This window comes from Astyanax mexicanus, chromosome 20 (genome assembly GCF_023375975.1).
Source record: "Astyanax mexicanus isolate ESR-SI-001 chromosome 20, AstMex3_surface, whole genome shotgun sequence".
NCBI lineage: Eukaryota > Metazoa > Chordata > Actinopteri > Characiformes > Acestrorhamphidae > Astyanax > Astyanax mexicanus.
The window spans coordinates 270,255-292,400 of record NC_064427.1 but is presented as its reverse complement, the minus strand read 5'-3'; the positions used below and the strand labels follow the sequence as shown (position 1 = coordinate 292,400).

The 22,146-nt window shown below is 41.0% G+C and overlaps 1 protein-coding gene across 2 annotated transcripts in view; it reads right to left on the bottom strand.

Annotated features, from left to right (window-relative positions):
• The window catches only part of grk3 (G protein-coupled receptor kinase 3), a 52,095-nt gene that overhangs the window by 7,243 nt on the left and 22,706 nt on the right, over positions 1 to 22,146 (bottom strand). For both annotated transcript variants that reach the window (XM_049468552.1, XM_022664586.2), the window contains exons 3-18: positions 15,582 to 15,655; positions 14,337 to 14,438; positions 13,146 to 13,220; positions 12,586 to 12,647; positions 12,427 to 12,478; positions 11,583 to 11,674; positions 11,381 to 11,480; positions 10,134 to 10,212; positions 8,626 to 8,756; positions 7,040 to 7,134; positions 6,034 to 6,141; positions 4,961 to 5,027; positions 2,837 to 2,937; positions 1,477 to 1,543; positions 891 to 986; positions 328 to 490 (exon numbers count right to left, since the gene is read on the bottom strand). In XM_049468552.1, coding sequence (XP_049324509.1) covers positions 328 to 490; positions 891 to 986; positions 1,477 to 1,543; positions 2,837 to 2,937; positions 4,961 to 5,027; positions 6,034 to 6,141; positions 7,040 to 7,134; positions 8,626 to 8,756; positions 10,134 to 10,212; positions 11,381 to 11,480; positions 11,583 to 11,674; positions 12,427 to 12,478; positions 12,586 to 12,647; positions 13,146 to 13,220; positions 14,337 to 14,438; positions 15,582 to 15,655 — 1,464 coding nt within the window. The remainder of the gene's footprint in view (positions 1 to 327; positions 491 to 890; positions 987 to 1,476; positions 1,544 to 2,836; positions 2,938 to 4,960; positions 5,028 to 6,033; positions 6,142 to 7,039; positions 7,135 to 8,625; positions 8,757 to 10,133; positions 10,213 to 11,380; positions 11,481 to 11,582; positions 11,675 to 12,426; positions 12,479 to 12,585; positions 12,648 to 13,145; positions 13,221 to 14,336; positions 14,439 to 15,581; positions 15,656 to 22,146) is intronic.

The following is a 22,146-nucleotide window of genomic DNA, read 5'->3' as shown; positions in this document are numbered from 1 at the left end:
ATTAAACTCTTCTCAGAATGGTAAAATCTCGGTTAGCGGCTAATGCTAATACTGCTACAGTCTGGGTGCTGGAGAACTAAACTGAAACTCCTGTATAACTCTGTACTTCAGTGGAGTGTCTTTACTGCTCCTTAATACCTGACTGATAGAATTCATACATAAGGAGCCCCGGATTATAAGCAGCTCTGATGATTTTTGGTAAAATTAAAGGATTTTAGGGGCGCCTTATTGTGTGAAAACTACAGTAATCTGCCTGCTGCTGAACAGTGTGTAGGTTCTGTAGGTTCTGTATATCAGTGAACAGTATCAGCAGGACGATGCTCTCACCCTCCTCGTGGCCCTGCTGCTTGTTCTTGGCCCGTTTGCGCGCCTCGTTTTTATCCGTATCGCTGTTCACCGCCTCGTACACCGTCTCAGCCACCTCCTGCTGCCAGCGCTCCGAGATCACCAGGGGGAAGTTCTTATAGAGCTCCTGATCACTGTCCAGCAGCTGAAAACACAGGAACACAGAGAGCACTGTGGAGAACTGCAGGAAACTGTGGGGAGAGTCCAGTAATAATTGTATTATTATTCTACAGTACTGTCAAAACATTTATGTTGTACACTGCCTGGCCAAAATAAAAGTCTCCACCTGGATGTAAGTAAGTAAATGATGTGGGGTTGGTTGATGCTGCAGTTGGTCTGCAGGTTTAGGTTCAGAAACAGTAAGTGCTGAAAGAATGAGGTCAGCTGACTACCTGAATATACACCAGGTTATTCCATCAATGGATTTTTTCCTTTCCTGATGGCACGAGCATATTCCAAGATGACAATGCCAGGATTCAGGCCTGACTACACAGCATTCTTAATATATACAGAGTGTATGTAACGTCTGGCTGTAGAACTCTTACCTTTATTCCTTTGGTGTCCTCCTCATCAAAAGAGCCGATGTCGAAGGCGTCAGCAGCGTTGACTTCTCCTCGGGGAGGGATCAGCGGCGGAGAGTACTGCAGACCAGCAACACATTCAGCTCAGCATCATTTTAACACAGCCCTGACAGAAACACACTGTCTGCAGAGATAACGCATTGTTCGCACTATACAGAGCACCAGATTATAGGGCGCATTTTACGAGACACTATAAAAAAACTTCTAATTCAGCAGGTCTTGTCGCTGGATGGTGGTGGTGGGGGTAGAGCTAAGTAAAGCTAAGTTAATTAAACAAAACTGTAATAAAAAAGATTTACAAGCGCTGGATGTTAATCTACACAGATTTCTTTCCTGAAAACTGTTTATTTGGGTGAGTAAAGTGCTTCAGTTTGTTTACAGTAAGCTTAGATTCCCAAATTTCATTAGCATTAGCGGCTAACAGCTCCAGCAGAAATAACTGCTGCTGATTAATCAATTAATCAAAGGATGAATATAACAGTTCACTACTGGATGTGTGAAGATGTGTGATATCCACAGTAGCTGCTGATGTTTAGATACAGGGTCTTACTTTCTGGAGATAGACCTGCTGCCAGTCGATTCCTTTGAAGAACAGATGCTCCTTCACCTCCAGAGCCCTACAGGGGGCGATAAGAGAGCGGAGAAAGAGACGAGGTTAAAAAACAGAAATGAAAAAGACCTGAGCAGCTTCAGCCACCAGGGGTCAGTAAATCAGTGCATGATCAATTTCTGCAGCTGAAAACACCACAGAGTACAGAGCTGTAAACCAGCGTCTCAGCTCTGAGCCTGGAGTCCCTCTGCTGCACATTTTAGTGTTTTCCCTGCCCTCAGTACACCTCATCAACCTAATCAGCTCATTAACAGCCTGTTTTTGAGTCAGAGGGAGTGTTTTAAAGCAGAAATACACTAAAATGTGCAGGACAGAGGGCCTACAAGACCAGAGAGACAGCTCTACAGAACGTTCAGGCTGAACACAGCTTCCTCCACTAAAGCTGCTTTTATACTCACACCGGGTTCGGGCCGCACTTTCAGACTGTTAACTTTGCTTTTCAGCACCTTTTACACCTGCTATTCTGGTCTGGATCCAGAGTCTGGTTTAAAAGGCCAAAATTTGCTCAGAACGAAAGACCTGTTCCCAGTCCGGATCTTCTGAAACATGATCCAGTTTGTTTGCTGTGTGAAACACTTCCATATCCATTGAAGGGGTGTCGAAATCTGACTCCCCTTGTTGTGCAGGCAAGTCACGCAGCAGAAACGGTAGGGCTGGGGTTTTAAATTTTCGATACGATACTTTGAATATGATAAATTTTTCGTTATTTGTAACAACAACAAAAAATTCTGTATCTACTGTAACTGTAGATTAACCTATATTTATATACATTAATAAAAGGACTCTGAGGGGAATCTGTTTCTCATTCTGCTGCAGGACAAACCTGCACTCAGAGAATAGAGACTCGTTCTGGCAGAGAGACACAATTCAGCACAACACCTGCTGAAAAGGCAACTCACCAAACTGATAAGATTCTACAAACCAATCAGTGTTGGGTATAGTGAGACCACGTAAGTGATGACAGGATGTATAAAAGTTTGCTCAGCCACTAAACTGCAGTGTTAAACTAATAATCTAAACTTTAACACACACACACACAGACACACACACAGACAGACACACAGACAGACACACAGACAGACACACAGACAGACACACAGACAGACACACAGACAGACACACAGACAGACACACAGACAGACACAGACCAACCCTCTCTGATCCAGATCTTTAGGTGTGAAAAGACTGCATTATAAATCTGTCCTTTTACAGCAGATCCTGATCTGTGATGAGCAGTGACATTTTAAACCTAAAATTACAGTTTTAAACAGATAAGATTGATGGTTTTGATTAAACTTACCCCCGACCCTGGCAGCCCAGTCTCTTCGCCACGTCTCTCTGTAACAGTCCCTCTAACAGAGCCTTCAGCTCGGGGGAGAAGGAGTCCGGCAGCTCCACGTTCTGACAGGAGAGAACAGCTCGGATTAACACCCGTCACCTACAGCATCCCTACATCTACTGAACATTCACAATACAGCGTTCAGGTTTACTGCTGAGATATATATATATATCGTTTCAGCTTTGATATAAAAATTTATGTTTAATTTAGATATATTTAGATATTGACTACATTATATTCAATGTTATAGTGCATTTTGGACTCTTCCCTAATCATCACTCATTAAATAAAATCATGATTGTTCAGCATTTTCTGATAATTTGGAAGAAAAATGATCCATCAGCGCTGTACTCCAGTGGTCTGGGAGTGAGCGAGCTCCAGCGCGAGAGCGGCTCTGTAAGAGTAACACTAGTGGGACAGGCCCTGCGGGAATACAGTGATTAACTGTATTCATACCACTGAATCACAGCAGCTGAAAACAGAACCTGTAGAACCTCCAAACCTAACCCTCTCAATCTCATCTTATATCCAGCATAGAGTAATATATATGTACCATATCGTATCGTACGCAATAATATTCCCTACATTTTTCAATATGATGAACGATATTATACCCTGAAATATCACACCATATCACCCACCCCTATTTATCAAATCATGGTACTTTTTTTATTTTTTTTACTGTTTTTATCAAAAGAAAAATTCACACTGTTCTCATTTCCTATTATATATCTACTAGAGACAGATTATATCTGTCCAGTATCATTTATTTTACATTAATCCTGGATATATGGAGATATTTGGAGTGCATTATTATTATTATCATGATTTTCTGGATCGTTGACTTCTGTTACAAATCTGATAAAATTCTTGTATTTTTTAATGTCTCAGTTAGGGGTGTGCCGTTTCATATAGTATGCTGTAATAAGAATTAATTTAGTGTATTCTTAAAATAACTGATTATTTTGATATTATTTGTGATATCATTTAGAGGCCATATTGTCCACCCCTATATATATATATACACACACACACACACACACGTTAGGTTTAGTGAGGTCCAGCTGAACTAACAGTGATCGGAACGATCAAACATCACACGCAAAGCAAGAATGCAAATCCGTCGGGCTGTTCCTCTTTATTCTGTGTATAAAAGATATAAATGATCACGTGCTGCAATAAGGATATATTAATATTCTACTTCCAAAGGAAAAACTCCAAACTTTATATTTAATGTGCTGCACATGTACAGTCAAATACACACAGATGAGCCAAAACAATAATACCACTTACAGATAAGTCACGGGAAAGCAGTGTGTAAACTCATCATACAGTGTTACTTTAAGCAACGGCTTTGGAACGCCCGCACCTGTATAAGCTGAGAGGTGTTATCTTGTGAGTGAAGTTGGTTAAACACTGGTCAATGTGCTCATGGTAAATCCAAGGAAATTATGGGAGTTAGGCACTGTTAATTTTATTATTGCATATAAGATATGATACGGCACACCCCTAACTGAGATATTAAAAAATACAAGAATTTTATCAGATCTGTAACAGAAGTCAGTGATCCAGAATTATTATTCATGATAATAATAATAATAATACACTCCTCCAGATATCTCCATATATCCAGGATTAAAGGGAAATAAATGATAGTGGGCAGATATAATCTGTCTCTAGTAGATATATAATGGGAAATTATGAGAACAGTGTTAATTTTATTTAGTAGTCTGATGTGATAATTAGGGGTGGGTGATATGTTTTTTATATATATTTAAGGATATAAAATCGTTCACCATATTAATAAATGTTGGCAATATTATTTTTACAATACGATATGGCACACCCACAAATAAAGGTAAAGTTTACTTTTTATCCAATGAGAACAGTGGAGTCTAATTAGATTACATCACTGTTATCTAGTGGGCGGGGTTTAAACACTAGGGTTAATAAATGAACCAGATGACCATCATATTCCATGTTGGACAGGTGGGTCCTAATGTTTCACGCCTACACAAACAAAACAATAAAAAAACAAACAAAAAACAAAATAAAACACCATAAAGTCCAACAGCCGAGGCTTACCATGGTGAGCGTCATGCGGTCGATCTCATGTTTATCTTTGGTCTTGTGCTGCCGGAACGGACTGTGCCTGAAATCAGAGGAGCCAAAGTTCAGCACTGAACACAGAACCATCAGCCAGACTGAACACCAGCCTCAGAGACCTGTCACAACATCACTATCTGTACAATAAAATTATTCTCTGAGAAATCATACCAATATATTAAATCACTGTTCTTTTTTAGGACCACTCATGTCACTGAAATAAGCATAAAATAATAAAAAAATAAAATAAAATCTAACTGACTGGGGAATCACTTATAATAAACTCAGAGGCAGGGAGGTAATCTATCAGTAGTGAAAGTGCTCTTGTGTTGCAGCTTCTCTGTCCTGACCTTGGTTCACACTGCTTTGAAGTGTACACACACACACACACACACACACACACAAACACATACACATACACATACACACACATACACACACACACACACACACACAAACACATACACATACACATACACACACACACACACACAAAATGAAGAGACACGTCAGCCTCCTCCCCCATCAGCCCTCACTCCCCTGCCTCCCATCCTAGCAACCACTGCACTGCCTCAGCTCCACCCTCCTCCTCTGTGATGTCTATGAGGGACCTCCTGTGTCGAGACCCCTGACATTTAAACTTTACTCTCACATCAAACAGAGAGAGAGAGAGAGAGGGAGAGCAAGTGAGTGGAAGAGAGTAGTATAGAAAGAAGAGGAGATAGAGGGAGAGAGAGTGGTATAGAGAGAAAGAAAAGAGTGAGCAGTGTGTGTGTGTGTGTGTGTGTATATGAGACAGTAAGAGACAGAAGTAGAGAGTTAGGGTGAGAGTAGTAGAGATAAATGATGCTGGAGTATGACTGTATAGATGAGTGGGCGTAGTGTCTCTGGCGGGTGAAGCTGGTAAGTGTAGCTGGCGGGTGTTACTGTTGGGTGTAGCCGCCGGGTGGGTGTATCTGGTCGGAGTATCTGGCAGGTGAAGCTGGCTAGGGGTATATTGGGTGGAATGGCGGATGTATCTAGCTGGCGGGTGTAGCTGGCGATGCCCTTACCCTCGGAGGAGTTTGAACAGCATGCAGCCCAGAGAGAACCAGTCGGCGCTGCTGTCGTACGCTGTGCCCTTCTGCAGAACCTCCGGCGCCATGTAGCCATGAGTACCCCTACAACACACCAACAGCGTTACTATACTCTTACACCACACTACTCACGCACACACACTCACTATCTTTACACTCACACACACCTGATGCCCATCTTCACTCTGACAAAATAACACCTGCTCCACCACGAGCTGAAACATTAATTAGAGCTGCACAAACTCAGGAAATGATGCTGCAATATTTTATTCTGCTATTATATGTCGCAATATAAAATAAATAAAATACATAGAAAAATTAGATATTAGATACATGCAGAGGGAATCAACTAACAGGACTGAAACTTGGTGGGTAGTCGTGCCATATTCGCACTGAATGAGTCAATAAATGTGTGTTTGTTCACATTTATAACAGTGAACAGTTTTTTAAACAGTCGTGCTAAATGATCAATCAGTGCTTCAATAACTGACTCCATAAACCCAGGGTGCAGCAGATAAAGAATAAACTATATAATTCTTAAATTATGATTAATTAAAACTGGGTCTTTAAAGTATATAAAAGGGTATAAATGACTTGGTTAAGCTATTCTATTATCATTGTGTCATTATGGCATTTCATGATCATAAAATTACAATAATATTATTTATCTGAATAATTTCTGGAAGGATATATCGTCCACAAAAATTATCATGAAAAGCCTAAACGTGACTGTTGCAGATACATAGATTGCAATATTGTGCAGCCCTAAACTAAATAATCCAACAATCTTTAGCCTAATTAAAGATAGCAATCCAGTCATATTTAAAAGTCTCCTTTATTACATAATCAATAGGATTCACAAAAAGAAAAATGTAAAAACTGATTTATGCCTGGCTAATAGAGCTTCTATAAACAGCATAATCAGAGTCTCAGCAGTTTATCTGTGTTTTTCTCAGAGCTCAGTAGAGGGTGGAGCACTCACACGCTGGCGTGGGGCTTCTTCTTGGAGAAATCGCAGGCCAGGCCCAGGTCAGAGATGCGGACATGGCCGTGCTCGTCTAAGAGGATGTTGGCGGGCTGAGGAGGAGGAGGAGAGAAGAGATAAGCAGATCTGAGAGAAGAGCAGAACTCAGACTGAAGGAAAACAGAGAGATCAGCTCGAGTGTAAATCCTAAAAACCTGCAGCCTGTTCAGACCTGCAGGAACTCAGCATTACCTGTTCTACAGGTCTGTTCACACTGCACTTAATCATTTAATCACTGCTTTCATTTTAAACTTCCCCCAGTGTTTCCAGATCAAGCTGTGGTTCACCATGATGTTAATCAACATAATGAAACAATGCTGCTTATAGACATACAGCTCTGTAAAAAAAATGAAGAGAGCACTTTCTTCAGTTTCTGAATCAGTTTCTCTGATTTTACTATTTATAGGTTTATATTTGAGTAAAATGAACATTGTTGTTTTATTCTATAAACTACAGACAACATTTCTCCCAAATTACAAATAAAAATATTCTCATTTAGAGCATTTATTTACAGAAAATGAGAAATGACTGAAATAACAAAAAAGATGCAGAACTTTCAGACCTCAAATAATGCAAAGAAAACAAGTTCATATTCATAAAGTTTTAAGAGTTCAGAAATAATCAATATTTGGTGGAATAATCCTGGTTGGTTTTTAATCACAGTTTTTTTCATGCATCTTGGCATCATGTTCTCCTCCACAAGTCTTACACACTGCTTTTGGATAACTTTATGCTGCTTTACTCCTGGTGTAAAAATTCAAGCAGTTCAGTTTGGTGGTTTGATGGTTTGTGATCATCCATCTTCCTCTTGATTATATTCCAGAGGTTTTACATTTGGTAAAATTAAAGAAACTCATCATTTTTACAGACCAGTTTAGACCATCTGAAACTGGTTAGCAGCAGAAGCTGGTGCTGAGCTGTTTTCAGCAGGAGGTTAGACTGGTGTGAGTGGGTGTTGAGCTGGTGCTGAGCTGGTGCAGGGTGATGAGGAGGGATTTTGGGGAAGTGAGAGGAGAACGTGAGAGTGGTGAAATTTACTGCGTTAGCATTTCATACCCGTCCTTTCCATTTATAGTTAAACTACATTTACCCTAAAAACTTACTCAGCTCACATTTTAGCATTACCCACACACACATTCTACACGCCGTGGTAGAATCTTTTCAAACAGTTCTTTTATATTTGTAACCCTATAAAAGTTATTTCTGGTGGGTAAAAGTGCAGAAGAGTCTACTAAGATGTGTTTAATAGTTTGAGGAGTATCACAGAATTGGCAGGCTGGAAATCAGTCTGATAATAAACAGGAATAAGAATATACACATTAATAAACATGGGGGAAAAACAGAGCTAAACATTTCAGCATTGAAAGAACAGAAACATTTTACATTTCTGATGATCAAGCTGATGGACCGTATTAAACGTATCTTCTCTTGGTCGTACGGCAGCAGAGATTAACAGGTTTTCAGTATAAAGCGTATTCCTGAGCAGGAGCAGCATCAGGACGAGCACACAGACAGATGAAAGCTCGGGAAAAGGTTGCCATTACCTTGAGGTCTCTGTAGACGACGAATCGATTATGCATGTGCTCCAAGCCCAGGATAATCTCTGCTGCATAGAAGCGCATCTCCTTCTCACTGAACACGCCGTGCTGGGAGAGGTGGTAGTGAAGGTCTCCACCTGAAACAGGAGAATAAGTGTTTTAGTGCTTCTATTCTCAGGCAGGCAGGAGTGTACATGATTACAGGTGTGCTCTGATTAGATACTGGATCATTACAACACCACAAGAGGGCGTAACACTAGCCCTGAGGCTACTTTTGGGTAGTGTACCTCCTGGTGAGAAACTGTTGACTGCTAGAAATGAATTTCCCACCATCCAGACCATCAGTCAGCCTGTCATGAGCGAGAAACCTGGACTTGGACTGGAACTGTATAGTTTTTAATTATGAATCCAGTTCTGTTATCTGGGATCCAACAACAATCAGGTTTGAGTATGGAGGTCTTTGCTGTGGAGCAACACACTGATCCAACAAACTGCTGGTGTGATTGCTTAATTGATTGATTGATGATCTGAGGATCATCTCACACAGTGAGAGTCAGTCACTCCTAGTAGTGATAGGAGGAACATTACTAACAGTGATCTCAGTGATCTGTGCAGAACATCCTGCAGATACATGTGTTTCTGCTTTCTCTCCTGCAGAACTTTCATTTTTCAGCAGGATAATGTTCACCCACACACAGCAAGGGTTTCCCAGGAACACAGTCTCCACCAGATTGCAGCACTTCCTCGTCCTGCAGATCTCCAGATTTATCACCAACCCAGCATTTATGGAGCAGCTGGGACTCTGCTTCAACCTACGAATGTAGAGCTACAGGATCTACAGGCCCAGCTGTAGCAACATCTGTGGGTAAATGTGCTGCAGGATCCATACAGAACCTGTAGAACCTCCAAACCCAACCCTCTCAATCTCATCTTATATCCAGCATAGAGGAACCAACAGAGGCTAAACTAGATTCTCTTTTCAGTTACAGAGTAGTTTCCCCCACTATAAACTCCTCACCCTTTCACTATAATACTGTACTATACTCTAATATATCATTACATTCTGACTACTTACTCTGATGTGTTATTTTTGGTCAGTGAGTGTATTTATAGTACTCTGTAGTTTTCTGAAAGTCAAACTAAGGATTTTAATTAATGATTAATGGAACAGAAAGGTCAGAAGCAGCACAATAAACTGCTGAAACACAGAACTGCAGTCTTATAAGAGCTCTTAGTAAAAGCTAATTGTTTTAACATGCAGTTCCAGCAGTCCTCAGAACAAACCCCGGACCTCTGTAATCCAGGTTGAGGAGTCCAGAGCCGGGGTGATAATTAAAGCAGGAGTAAATGTGAAGAGCTGTACAGGCCTGCGTGATTCTACAGAGGAGGCCTGAGATTAGCGCTTTTATTAGCGTAATCCTGTCAGACTGCAGCGTTTCTGCTGAGCGGATCTGAGGAGCAGAGCGGTTCTGAACATCAGAGACTCAGAGCAGAGAGACGGGTCACTCTCTCACCATTCATCAGGTCCAGGATAAAACACAGTTTATCAGGGGTGTGGAAGGCGTACGTCATACACACAATAAACGGACAGTCCTGCAGAGAGAGAGAGAGAGAGAGAGAGAGAGAGAGCGAGAGAGAGAGCGAGAGAGAGTGAGAGAGAGAGAGAGAGAGAGCGAGAGAGAGCGAGAGAGAGCGAGAGAGAGAGCGAGAGAGAGAGAGAGAGAGAGAGAGAGAGAGAGAGAGAGAGAGCGAGAGAGAGCGAGAGAGAGAGTGAGAGAGAGAGCGAGAGAGAGAGCGAGAGAGAGAGCGAGAGAGAGAGAGAGAGAGAGAGAGAGCGAGAGAGAGAGAGAGAGAGAGAGAGAGATTGAGATTTTATACAGAGGTTCAATAAAAAACATACACTTTTTTAGTTAAGTAGTATAATCAAAGTATTAAAAGCAAGCATTCCTGCAGTAGGGCTGCACAACACTGGTGAAAAACATGACATTGCAATATATGCAACAGAAACCAATATATATTTTGCAACTAGGTCTCTAATAATATTTTTTACAAGATATCTTTAAATTTGGGACACACTAGGCTGTTCTAGTGTTTCAGCTGCATATATGGTGATTGTAAATGAATGTATTTTAGTAGAAAGTAAATATATTAAAGAAGTTTAGTTGGACTGGAGTTTGTCTGGAGTTCTCTTGAGTCTCTGCACGGATCATCTTCATACTAGACTACATACGTCTGCTATGTTTTTGCTGGAGTGTGTGTGTGTGTGGTGTGTGGTGTGTGTGTGTGTGTGTGGGGGGGGGGTGGGGGTGGGGGGGTCGTGTGCAGGTGTGATGGATCACAGTATAAACCAATAGGGAGTCAGAATGGTATATGTTTATACTTCTCTACATCCAACCACCAATCAGATTCACTCTATCTGGATGGAGAGATTTATCTGGATAGGGGTTTTATTGAACGATGAGAAGCCGGAATGAAAACCAGCTGAAGTGAAATAGGAGTGACGAGACTGTTTTTATTAAAATGTAAGGAGGAGAAAGTTCAAATAATTGTGTGAAAATGTAAAATAGTAACTCCAGTAAAATATAAATAGCCTACATTTAACTTAAGTAATGTAATAAAGTATCTGTACTTCATTACTTCCCTCCTCTGGTACTGTAGGAGTGTGTGGAGTGTATAAGCTGTTCTCTGAAACTAGAGGAAGGCTGTGGGGAAGAGTGCAGCTCTGCTGCTTCAGGAGATTATATCTGAACTCCTCACTCACCCCTGTGCTGACCAGCGACAGCATGATTCTCTCATTGAGTGCCAGGGTCTCACCCTGCTTCATCTTAATCCGCTTCTTATCCAAACACTTCATGGCATACCTGTCCGACACAAAACAGCACAGCCAGTAAGAAAATCCATTTCTCTCCAGGAAATTTTCCACCTCTTTATAAAGTCTGTCCTAATTCAGGTTCTGTACTCACATTTTCCCTGTGTCTGCCTTCCTGCAGCCGTACACCTCGCCAAACCCGCCTCTACCGATGATCCGATGAACGCTGAAGTCATTCATGGTTAACTACACAACACAACACCACAAACGAGTTATTAATACTGACTTCTGAGGGTTTAAATCAACGCTTAAATAAAATCCTGCTTTAATCTGAACTCAAACAGACAGTACACTGTAAGCATGGACACAGTGGTTCCTTTCCCTTCTGTTCTATAAAAATTAATCAAAAATATATCAGCCATGTTGTTAAAAAACAGAGGTGGATCCAGACCAGCTTATGGATTCAGTAGAACTGCCCTTTCCTAAGACCTGTGTGTCTCAGACCGCCTTCATTCAGTTTTCATCAAAAATAAAGAAACCAAAGTTACTACGCTCCAGTACGACCCCCGAGAGAGTCAGCACGTACTGCTGTTTTCATTAAAAGAAGATAAAATAATGTTTTAATATAATGTTTTTTATAATATAGTAGAAAAAGTTTATAAACTGATTTCTGGCGGAAATACAATAATAAAAACATGGTAATATTAACACAGAGAAAACTACCTGCTGTAATTAAACACTGGAGATGGAAAGACTTCAAAACTTAGATGAGAAATTTACACGGAAAATGGGCAGGGCTGTTTTCTCATTAAAACATATGGGGATGGGCGGAGCTACATGCTCTCATACTGCAACCAGCGAGCAGAGGCACTAGACCTGCATTAACTCATAATTTAATAAATGATTTTAAGCATTTCTTGACTTCCTGCTGGATCACCTGCCTAAGCTGCTCGTATCATTCTGTCAATCTCACTCTCAACACTCCAAACACAACTCACATGAATATTGAGCTCCACATTCTTCCACTGGCAGAAGCGAGTGAACTTATCACTGTATGGAAGAGAAACAGGGAGGAATGTTAGATAAACTCATGATAAGACAACAGAAACACACACAACATCAACAAGAGTAAAATGTAAGTAAAATATAAGCCACACCTTTCTATGAACTTCTGAAAGATCTTCCCTCGCAGACTGTCACAGATTTCCACAATGTACGGCTGAAGAGAGAAAAGGAGCGACAATGTTGATTATTTCAAATTGTCGACTACAAATTTCATTGTCGACTCATTGCTATTTGTAACAGTGCTGTATTATACAGAATGCTGGGGACAGAAGCGCAATGAGAGATAAATGAGGGTAAATGGCTCACTCACTTACACTCATCTTAATCTGTGTCTCCTAAAGTGCCCAAACTCAACAGAAAAAAGATTTAATCACTAAATATCAGAACTTTCCATGTTTAAACATAATCTAGACAATTAAAGGCCTTTTAAATTTAATGTGCAGCTTTTTCTATCGTTTTTAGAGATGGAGGACATCTCAGAAATAATCACTGACTAGTCGGCTAATCGACTAATCGAAAAAATAATCAGCAGATTAGTCGACTCCCAAAATAATCATTAGTTGTAGCCCTAATAATCACCCGGTTCTACCATACAGCTGCTTTAAAACCCTAAACACATACAGCGTAGTGTGCTTTATTTACTGTCTCTTACCTGAAAGAGGGATGGAGGCACCTGTTTCTTAGCAAGGTGAGATTGGACATGGTCCACTGCTTTCTTAGAGAAGGGCTGTAAGACACACAGACACTGTCAGACCCAGAGCAGGAGGCATTTCTTCAGTAAACACAGAGAAAGCCTCTACACTTATTTCCCCAGCCGTCCTCAGCTGCGTTACGCCGCTGTCTAAATACGTGACAAACACTCAGTCACACAGTCTGTGTGGCCTGAAGGCTGCTGGTACCGTTGTGTTGATCCACCCAGCCTTCCTCCTTTAGAAACCGTCTGCAGGGAGAGTGGATGCTACAGGGTCAATAAGGCAGCGCATGACTGGAGGTCCAGAAAAAGGCTAAATTTAAGTGGAGTCCAGGCTGATTAAGTGGAGAAGAAAAGCCCTGCGGCTTCAAACAGACGTCTCAAAAAAAACAGCGGCAGACAAAAACGACACGCATCAGAACGAGCAGCCGTTTATTTTAATCATGTTTTCACACAACACCACCAAACCTAATCCACCATAATATAGCTGCAGGAAATCTGACTCCGCCTCTCTTACACCTGCAGCCAATCAGTAAAGCATCGCTAGTCAGCATCAGCATCTCGGGCTCTGATACATCAGCTAACAGACGCCTGTACCGACCAGCATCTCTCTCAGACTCCGGCTGCTGATGGAGTCCTGATTTTAATCATTATTAAAAACATAAGACACACATCCCAAAAGCTGGGTAGGAGAAGACAATAAAAACAACAACAATAAATCCCCAACAATTAAACAACTCAAGTAACATAAAGCTGGGATGTGCAGGCAAAATGCATCAGCAGTGGCAGATTATTTCAGATTATATTAAATTTCAGTTTTTCTTGCACATCATCCAGTTAATCAGGACTAAGAAATAGGTTTTCATCCAATTTTTCAATTATAGCCTTATAGCCTAATCAGAATTTCAAGAACAATGAAGTTAGATTTTCAATTTTTTTTTTCCATTTTTTTGTATCTAGTAATACAAATCTGATGGAATCATCTAACTTGCAAAATGCAAAAAATTATCAATTATAAGATAGAGAAAATATTCCTTTTTTAATTTTTCCTGAATGGGTAGAAATAGTTAAAAAAAAAAATTCTTGTGCATGGCACTACATAAAAAAAAAAGAAATTTAATCGGAGTGAATCTGAGGGTGAAGTTTTCTCACATGTGAACACGACAGGAGCTCCTTCATGATGTAGCCGTCGTAAATCTGCCGGCTGCGACTTAGCCTCTCCTCCTCTGAGTCCAGCTTCTCGTACTCTTTAATCTGAGGAGACAAAATGAGATTACAGTAATCTGAAACACAATCACATGCAGTCTAATCCCTCACACTGTTCACAACTTCCTATTGGTGGATGATACATTACCCAGGAGTCACCAGGCTGCGTTTTCTTTCCACAACAATCCCAGTGTGATCAGCAGATCACAGCACAGATATCACACTCGCCGTGGAGCTTAAAGTACCAGTATATATAATATTACCTCTAAATCCTGTAACTTCTGTAAATTTAAGCTCTGGAATGTAACGATGAGCGATATGGTGCTAAAATAATTCTTAGCGATATTGCAAAACACTAAAAATTACAAAAATAATTTAAAGGAAACATTCATTTTTGTTGTGTCCATTTCATAAACAATACATTGTATAAAACTATAATAATTATAATAAAACAAAATAAACAATATACATAGAAGGAACATAAAAATAATGTAACAACTAAAATATCTTTAAGGTGCAGAACATTTAGCATATGCATATAAACTACAAACATAAAAACTACTATTCAAATAACCTTAAAACTTTACAGTATGTAGTAAAATAAACACAAAACATACAAAAAATATATATTTTTACTATGTTTTTTTTTGTTTCAAATATAATTGACGATTTGATTGTGTACAACACAATACAGTGCACCCCTTCTGGCATTTCTTGACAGAAGAACTTCAGAAATTCAAGTTTTTGTAATTGCTTGGACTATTCCCCAGTCCTAGTTCCACTCCCTGGGTTGCCAGGTACGAACCACTTTAGCAGGTGTACACCAGCAAACACTGGCAATCCATTTAATAGTTGGAAACACTTTTAGCCCAAAAGGACTACAAGACAGAAGCGGAGCTACTAATTTATTTCTGAAAAGGTCAGTTTAACTGAGCTTAAGCTAAGGCTAACTCAATTTAACTGGCTAATTTATTATAAACATTAGCATAAAAGGGTATTCTCAGTCATTTCAACATTCTGCAGTCTCGCAGTATTAATACTCGGTGGTCAGTGAGCTTTGTGTCTGTTGAGGACAGAGAGTGGCAAACAACTTTTTACACGCTTGCAGTGATTTAGTACATACTGCTCTTTAAAGGAATTAGATATTTTTACTCTTGTTTAAGGGAGTAAAGTATTTAAGGCTTTTCTTACCTCTTCATAAAACTTCAGCTGTGGGACCGCCTCATCTATCTCGTTCATACAGAAATCCTTGAATAGGAGGAAACCTGAAAACAAATTAAAATAAAGACAATAATGACATAATGACAAACAGTTCTAAACAACTACACTTCAAAAGAGCTGTGAACATGCAGCTAAATATAAAACGTAATTTTATACTTAACTTTAATAAACAACAGCATTCAGGTCTTAACTACCAGGCCATTAATGACATCAGTCATGCCAAAGCAAACAGAAATAAGAGCACAACGCTTAACAATAGACTGTTCAGACAATAAACTGCAGCCTCGTGACTCTATACTGCACAACGCACACAATGATTCCTTTAGAGACGGAGGAACGTCTCCTGTACAGTTTATATGTTAAAACTGAAAGAACTATAAGAACTCAGACTAGTGGTTTCTCTAAAATAACTACATTAATAATAACACCAAACAGTAAAATATGCTAGAACTACTGTACTCTCTCTCTCTCTCTCTCTCGCGCTCTCTCTTTCTCTCTCAGACTCCAGCTGCTGATGGAGAAACAGCATGACCCGAGATTTAAACTAAGGATTCAGATCATAGCACCTAAAAACACCTCATTAAACATTTCAGTAGACTACACTACCCAGCAGCTGACTAGAGGAAGGACCAAAATTATTTTCATTGATTCCAGGTCAAAAAGACACGTTTAACAATTCAAAAGTAGATTTAAAAATGCTTTTCTTCATAAACATTAACTTTAGCACTATATTTTAACCCTTTTGCAGACCTCATTGTCACGACTGTACTGTAAACATACATAATATAAACTAATTAAATGCAAAAAATGTAATTAACATTTTTACACTTTAAAATGGGACAACTTGCCCCACAACATATCAGGAGGGTTAATAAGTTCCCAGAGTCTGATTTCTGATCACTACAAATCCAATCACACAGGTCTGTAGAAATCCTCAGTGTTTTATATAATGTTACGTAACAGCCTGACATTTCCAATTTGTGTTCTCCACCCTGAGCGAGGGGTAAGGGCAGACTCCTGACCAACACCGTAAAAGAACGAAGGAGAATTACGGCACCGAATCTGCGGGACGGAGATTAGACACTGTTGAGAGGATTAGCCTTAATCAGACCAGAAACACCGAGAATCTACTTCAGCTAATCCTCCATCAGACACATGCCCTGACCTTTCACTGCACCAGTTTCTGCTAAAGGCTGAACCTCCTGTTCCTCAGGCCCCGCCCAGTGCTGTGATGGCACAGGCCCCGCCCACAGCGCTGTAACATCACAGGCCCCAACCTACAGCGCTGTAACGGCACAGGCCCCACCCACAGAGATGTAATAGCACGTCACGCCCACAGGGCTGTAACTGCGCTGGCACTGCCCACAGCACTGTAACAGCACAATGATGTATTGATGCTTTTTTGAATAATGTGCAAAAATAAAATGTTAAAGAAAGAGTGGATAGCTCGATAGGTAGCATGCTAACTGGCCACAGCAATACACAGCCAATCGCAGCGACGCATACAGCCTCAAACACTGAGACAGACCTGGTTAACCTGTCGCCTGCCAGTTGAAAACGTAGGGTCACAGCAGAGTTACAAGAATGCTGAGCTAAAGCAGCCGTAGCTAACAGCGGTCCTGCAGTTTACGTTTGCGTTGTGTCTCTCGTCTTTCTGTATGAAAACCCTGAATGAGTGTGGGAAAAGGGGCGGGGCTAAAAGGCTGCTGGTTTTGCTGTATAAAGAGAAGCTCAGTGTTAGCAGAGCGATGGGGGTGCGGTGCTATCGGTAAGAAAAAAAGAAGGAGGGGGTGGAGAAGATCAAAACAGGCAGTGAAGATGAGGCTCATTGTTCCCATAGCAACAATAATGGCCGGCACAGAACCGGGCGGCACGGCGGCAGAAATTCTTCCCGCAGCGTAATCCGGCACAGCACCCGTCACATCAGTGCGTGACACAGGGGTCACCTGAGGGCAGCGCAGCGTGAGGCGTTAACACAGCCGCCACTGATGCAGCTCACGCGTCCCAGCCGTCACAGGAGGAGGGGGGTGGGGTGGGGGTGGGGGGGGGGGAGAGAGGAGGTGACTGGCAGGGTGGTCGGGGTGGTTGGCGTGACAGGTCCACTGTAACAGAGATTAAATGCTGAGTGGTTCCCGGCGCAGTTCCACGCCATGATACCTGTGGCATTACACCAGCTGATCTCCGCTGTTAAAATAGGTGGGTAACTCCAGCACTAATTGGATCACTGTGGAATAATCTCACAGGGGATCTCTCACACACACACACACACACGATAATCCCAGAGCACAGTCAAAACTATCACACATTTTCCAAAGCATGATTTTCTTGCACATTACATGTAACGGGTGACAATATTGCTTTACACAATATATTTTGCTTATATTTACACATTCATATAGCACTAAAGATAATGCTTGACCCGAGAGCAATTAAAATATTTGTTGGGATTTTAAAAACCTTAAATAAACCCCCATCATGTAGGAATTTTTTTTTCCAGCAATCTCATCATAAATAGTTCTATGGAACGCAAAACATTAATTAAAACGATTTATTTGTGTTTTTAAACTGGTTGGAACAGACCAGTAAAAGTAAATAATCCACTTTATAAAGGAGCTAGTTTAGTTTTATCCCCAGCACTAATCCTAAAGCTCTCCTACATAATTTAGTAACTTGCAATTATATAATTTGCCATTATTTCTTGTATTGCATATAATAAAAAAGCAGTGATGGGTGTAGTTTGGGGCGGCAGGGGCAGAAGAACCTGATCAGGGAGGTGATGAGGTCTGATTAAAGTGATGAGGTGTATTAAAGTAGTAAAGGACAGCAGTAGCCCTGCTGATTATTGATAACTACACTGAGGAACTGCTGAATAATCCCCAGGTGAGCAGTCTGAAGCTACACATGCTGGCGGTGCACACTCGGCTCACGCTCGGCACACTGTGTCCGCGGCGGGGGAGTTCTCAGCCTCCGACTCCTGTGGAGATAATGCTGGTATTTCCCAACCAATCTGACCGGCCGCATTTAGCCACATGACTCAGATCTGAGACTGCTGACTATCACTGTTTTTACTTCTGCTCCTCCTAATGTTTTCATACTGTTTAACTTAAAGCTAAAAATGTGCTAAAAATGTGCTAACAGCTAATAACTGCAGCAGCCTGTGTGTGTGTGTGTGTGTTTTATTCTTTTCTACAATTTTTTAAACAAACTGATTTTTTTATACAAACACAAAGCATAAAATATTTTACAGAATGATGTACTGGTCCAAATATAGTATAATATAAAATATAAATGTACAGTATATAACAATATGATGTGAAAGAAAAGGGGTGGTACAACCGATACTAGAACATATGAGAACGGCTAAGGAAGGGTTAAACCCTTGCTGTGTGTACATATTAAATCAATAAATATCAGTAATTTCCATGTTTAAACAACATTCAGATATTTAAATGCCATTTAAACCTCATGTTCTGCTGTTTCTATTGTTTTTAGAGATGGCACAAATATTCGTTGACTAATCGAAAAAATAATCGTAAGATTAGTCAACCACCAAACTAATCATTAGTTGCAGCCCTACTACTGATATGCCATTTCTGCTTCCAATATCAAGTATTCTCGTATTTAATATGAAATAAAACATTGTTTAATCTGAACTATGTATAATTACATATATATGCAAATTACCCTTAATAAAACACCAGGTAAAATGATGTCACTGCATTCGTGCGTAACACTGAGCGACACTGTTCCACTGCACCAACACTGCTCAGGTCAATAAACATTTAATAGCTCACTGCCAGCAGCAGTGGCACATTCTCCATGTTAAACCCTCATATCTCCCCTGCTCCTCTCTTCCCCTCGCCGTTATCTCTCCGGAGCTCATCTCCTCTCCGGCTCAGGCTGGGCTCTGCTGGAGCGTTCCACTTCCGGGACAATACTCTACTACTGTAGTGCTGTACATACAGCGCGCGTGTTTACAGTAAACACTGTAGTTCTGGCATGTTAAAGACTGTATGCTTATTTTTGGGGCATGCATTATAAAGCTACAGACTTTTAATAGGGGTTTTATTTAGAAAACCAAAAAACTACAGATGCACTGAATAGGGAGGGAAATCTCTAAAAAACAATAAGACTTACAATAATGAATAACAATAGGAATTGTATGGATATTATTTATATATGAGTTAATATAATAATAAGTAGTATGTTAGGTAATTATTAATACCAAATATCTCTTATTAGACAGATTTAGTCATAACATTTACTTCATCCCATTTGATCACACTATAGCTCTACATTAATTATACTGTATAACTATTATTAGTGTGTGATGAATCAGGTAAGAGGATTCTGGGAGTCAGTAAAACAAGAGGAGAGCAGTGACACTCTGAAACGCTTACATCACTGCATTAAAGGATTAACCTTAATCCTGCTCACAATTTTCCAAATGATCTGTCCTGCTCCTGATTAGACGCTCCGCTTTCGAAGAAACACCCCGAACCCCGACCGCGTCCTTCAGAACACAGAGGACGAACCCACGACTGATCATTAAACACTCAGAACAACAAAGAACAAACAAACACAAAGACACATAAATTAAACTACAAGAAGACTAAACTTTTAAAACCCTCTGTACTGAAGCGCAGCATTACGGCCCCTGGGTACCTGGATTTTATTTCTAATAAACTGATCATCGGGCTCCTCAGGGCCCCCAGTGTAAATGTATAAAGCATATGTTTAAGTTTTTAATACATACATTTAGCAGTTTTAGCCTTATGCTGTTAAATTATTTCTGACACTGCTTCAGTTTATGAAGTCATGAAACAATTTTAAAAAGGCTTTTATTATGAAATGACGAGAGAAATAAGGAAGATAGTGAGAGAAGAGAGGAAGGAAGATCAAATCTCACACTGAGTTAAATAGATCTTTTTGACTAAACAGTGAGAGCCTGCAAAACATTTTGTTATAAAACTGCATCAATCATCAAATCACAGTGTTGATTATAAATTATTAATAAACAGATTTCTATCAGAAAGTGATTCATTTAATGTTGTGTTTGAACCCAGTTGTTAGATTCTGCTGTATGGGCACTTTTAGAGAGACAGGCTGACCAGAGTGTAAACTGTGTGCAGTGCTGCTGTTCTGCTCTCTAACAGCTGAGTTTTATTCATTAAAACATAAAAACACTCCAGCATGTTTACAGAGCTCTGTGTTGACATGTGACACATGCAGATATTCTACTACTGCTCAACACCACGCTTCAGAAACGAGTCCTACAGCACCACACACTCCCCAGACCCCCTACCCAGCAGCCCCTGCGCTCCACACACACAGGAAACAGTTTACCCTCCACACTACCTGCACTCACAGCAAACCCCCAACCCCCCCTCCAGCACAGAGAGCACGAGCCACAGGCTCACAGAAACCTCCACCCACGCACTGAACACTAAACCAGAGCCTGCAGAACCAGGAACTACACCTCCCACAGCCCCGCCCTCACAGAGAAACGCTCACTACTCACACAGCCTGCAGCCCCAACTGGCATCACCACCGTATATACTCCGTATACCCCCGTATATACCCCCTATACCTCCTACAGCCCCACCCTCACAGAGAAACGCTCACTACTCACACAGCCTGCAGCCCCAACCGGCATCACCACCGTATATACCACAACATACACCCCGTATACCTCCCACAGCCCCGCCCTCACAGAGAAACGCTCACTACTCACACAGCCTGCAGCCCCAACCGGCATCACCACCGTATATACCACAACATACACCCCGTATACCACCGTATATACCCCCATATACCACCCACAGCCCCGCCCTCACAGAGAAACGCTCACTACTCACACAGCCTGCAGCCCCAACCGGCATCACCACCGTATATACTCCGTATACCCCCGTATATACCCCCTATACCTCCTACAGCCCCACCCTCACAGAGAAACGCTCACTATTCACACAAACTGGAGCCCCAACCGGCAACATCACCATATACACCATCAAATAACACCGTATACACCACCACATATACCCCGTATACCTCCCACAGCCCCGCCCTCACAGAGAAACGCTCACTACTCACACAGCCTGCAGCCCCAACCGGCATCACCACCGTATATACCACAACATACACCCCGTATACCACCGTATATACCCCCATATACCACCCACAGCCCCGCCCTCACAGAGAAACGCTCACTACTCACACAGCCTGCAGCCCCACGGTGGCTTCACCACCGTTTATACCACAACATAACACCATATACCACTATACACCACCGTATATCACTGTACACCATCATAGACCACCAACTAACACAGTACACAATCATATACCACATTACATCACCGAATACCACTGTATATACCACCGAACACACCCCTGTATACACCCACAGCCACAGCAAATGGCATCACCAAAGTATATACCACCTGCTGGAGATGGATTTAAGACTTTAATATGATATAAAATTAGTCTGTAATTAAAGCGTGTAAACTTCACACCGCTGTATTAATCACAGAGG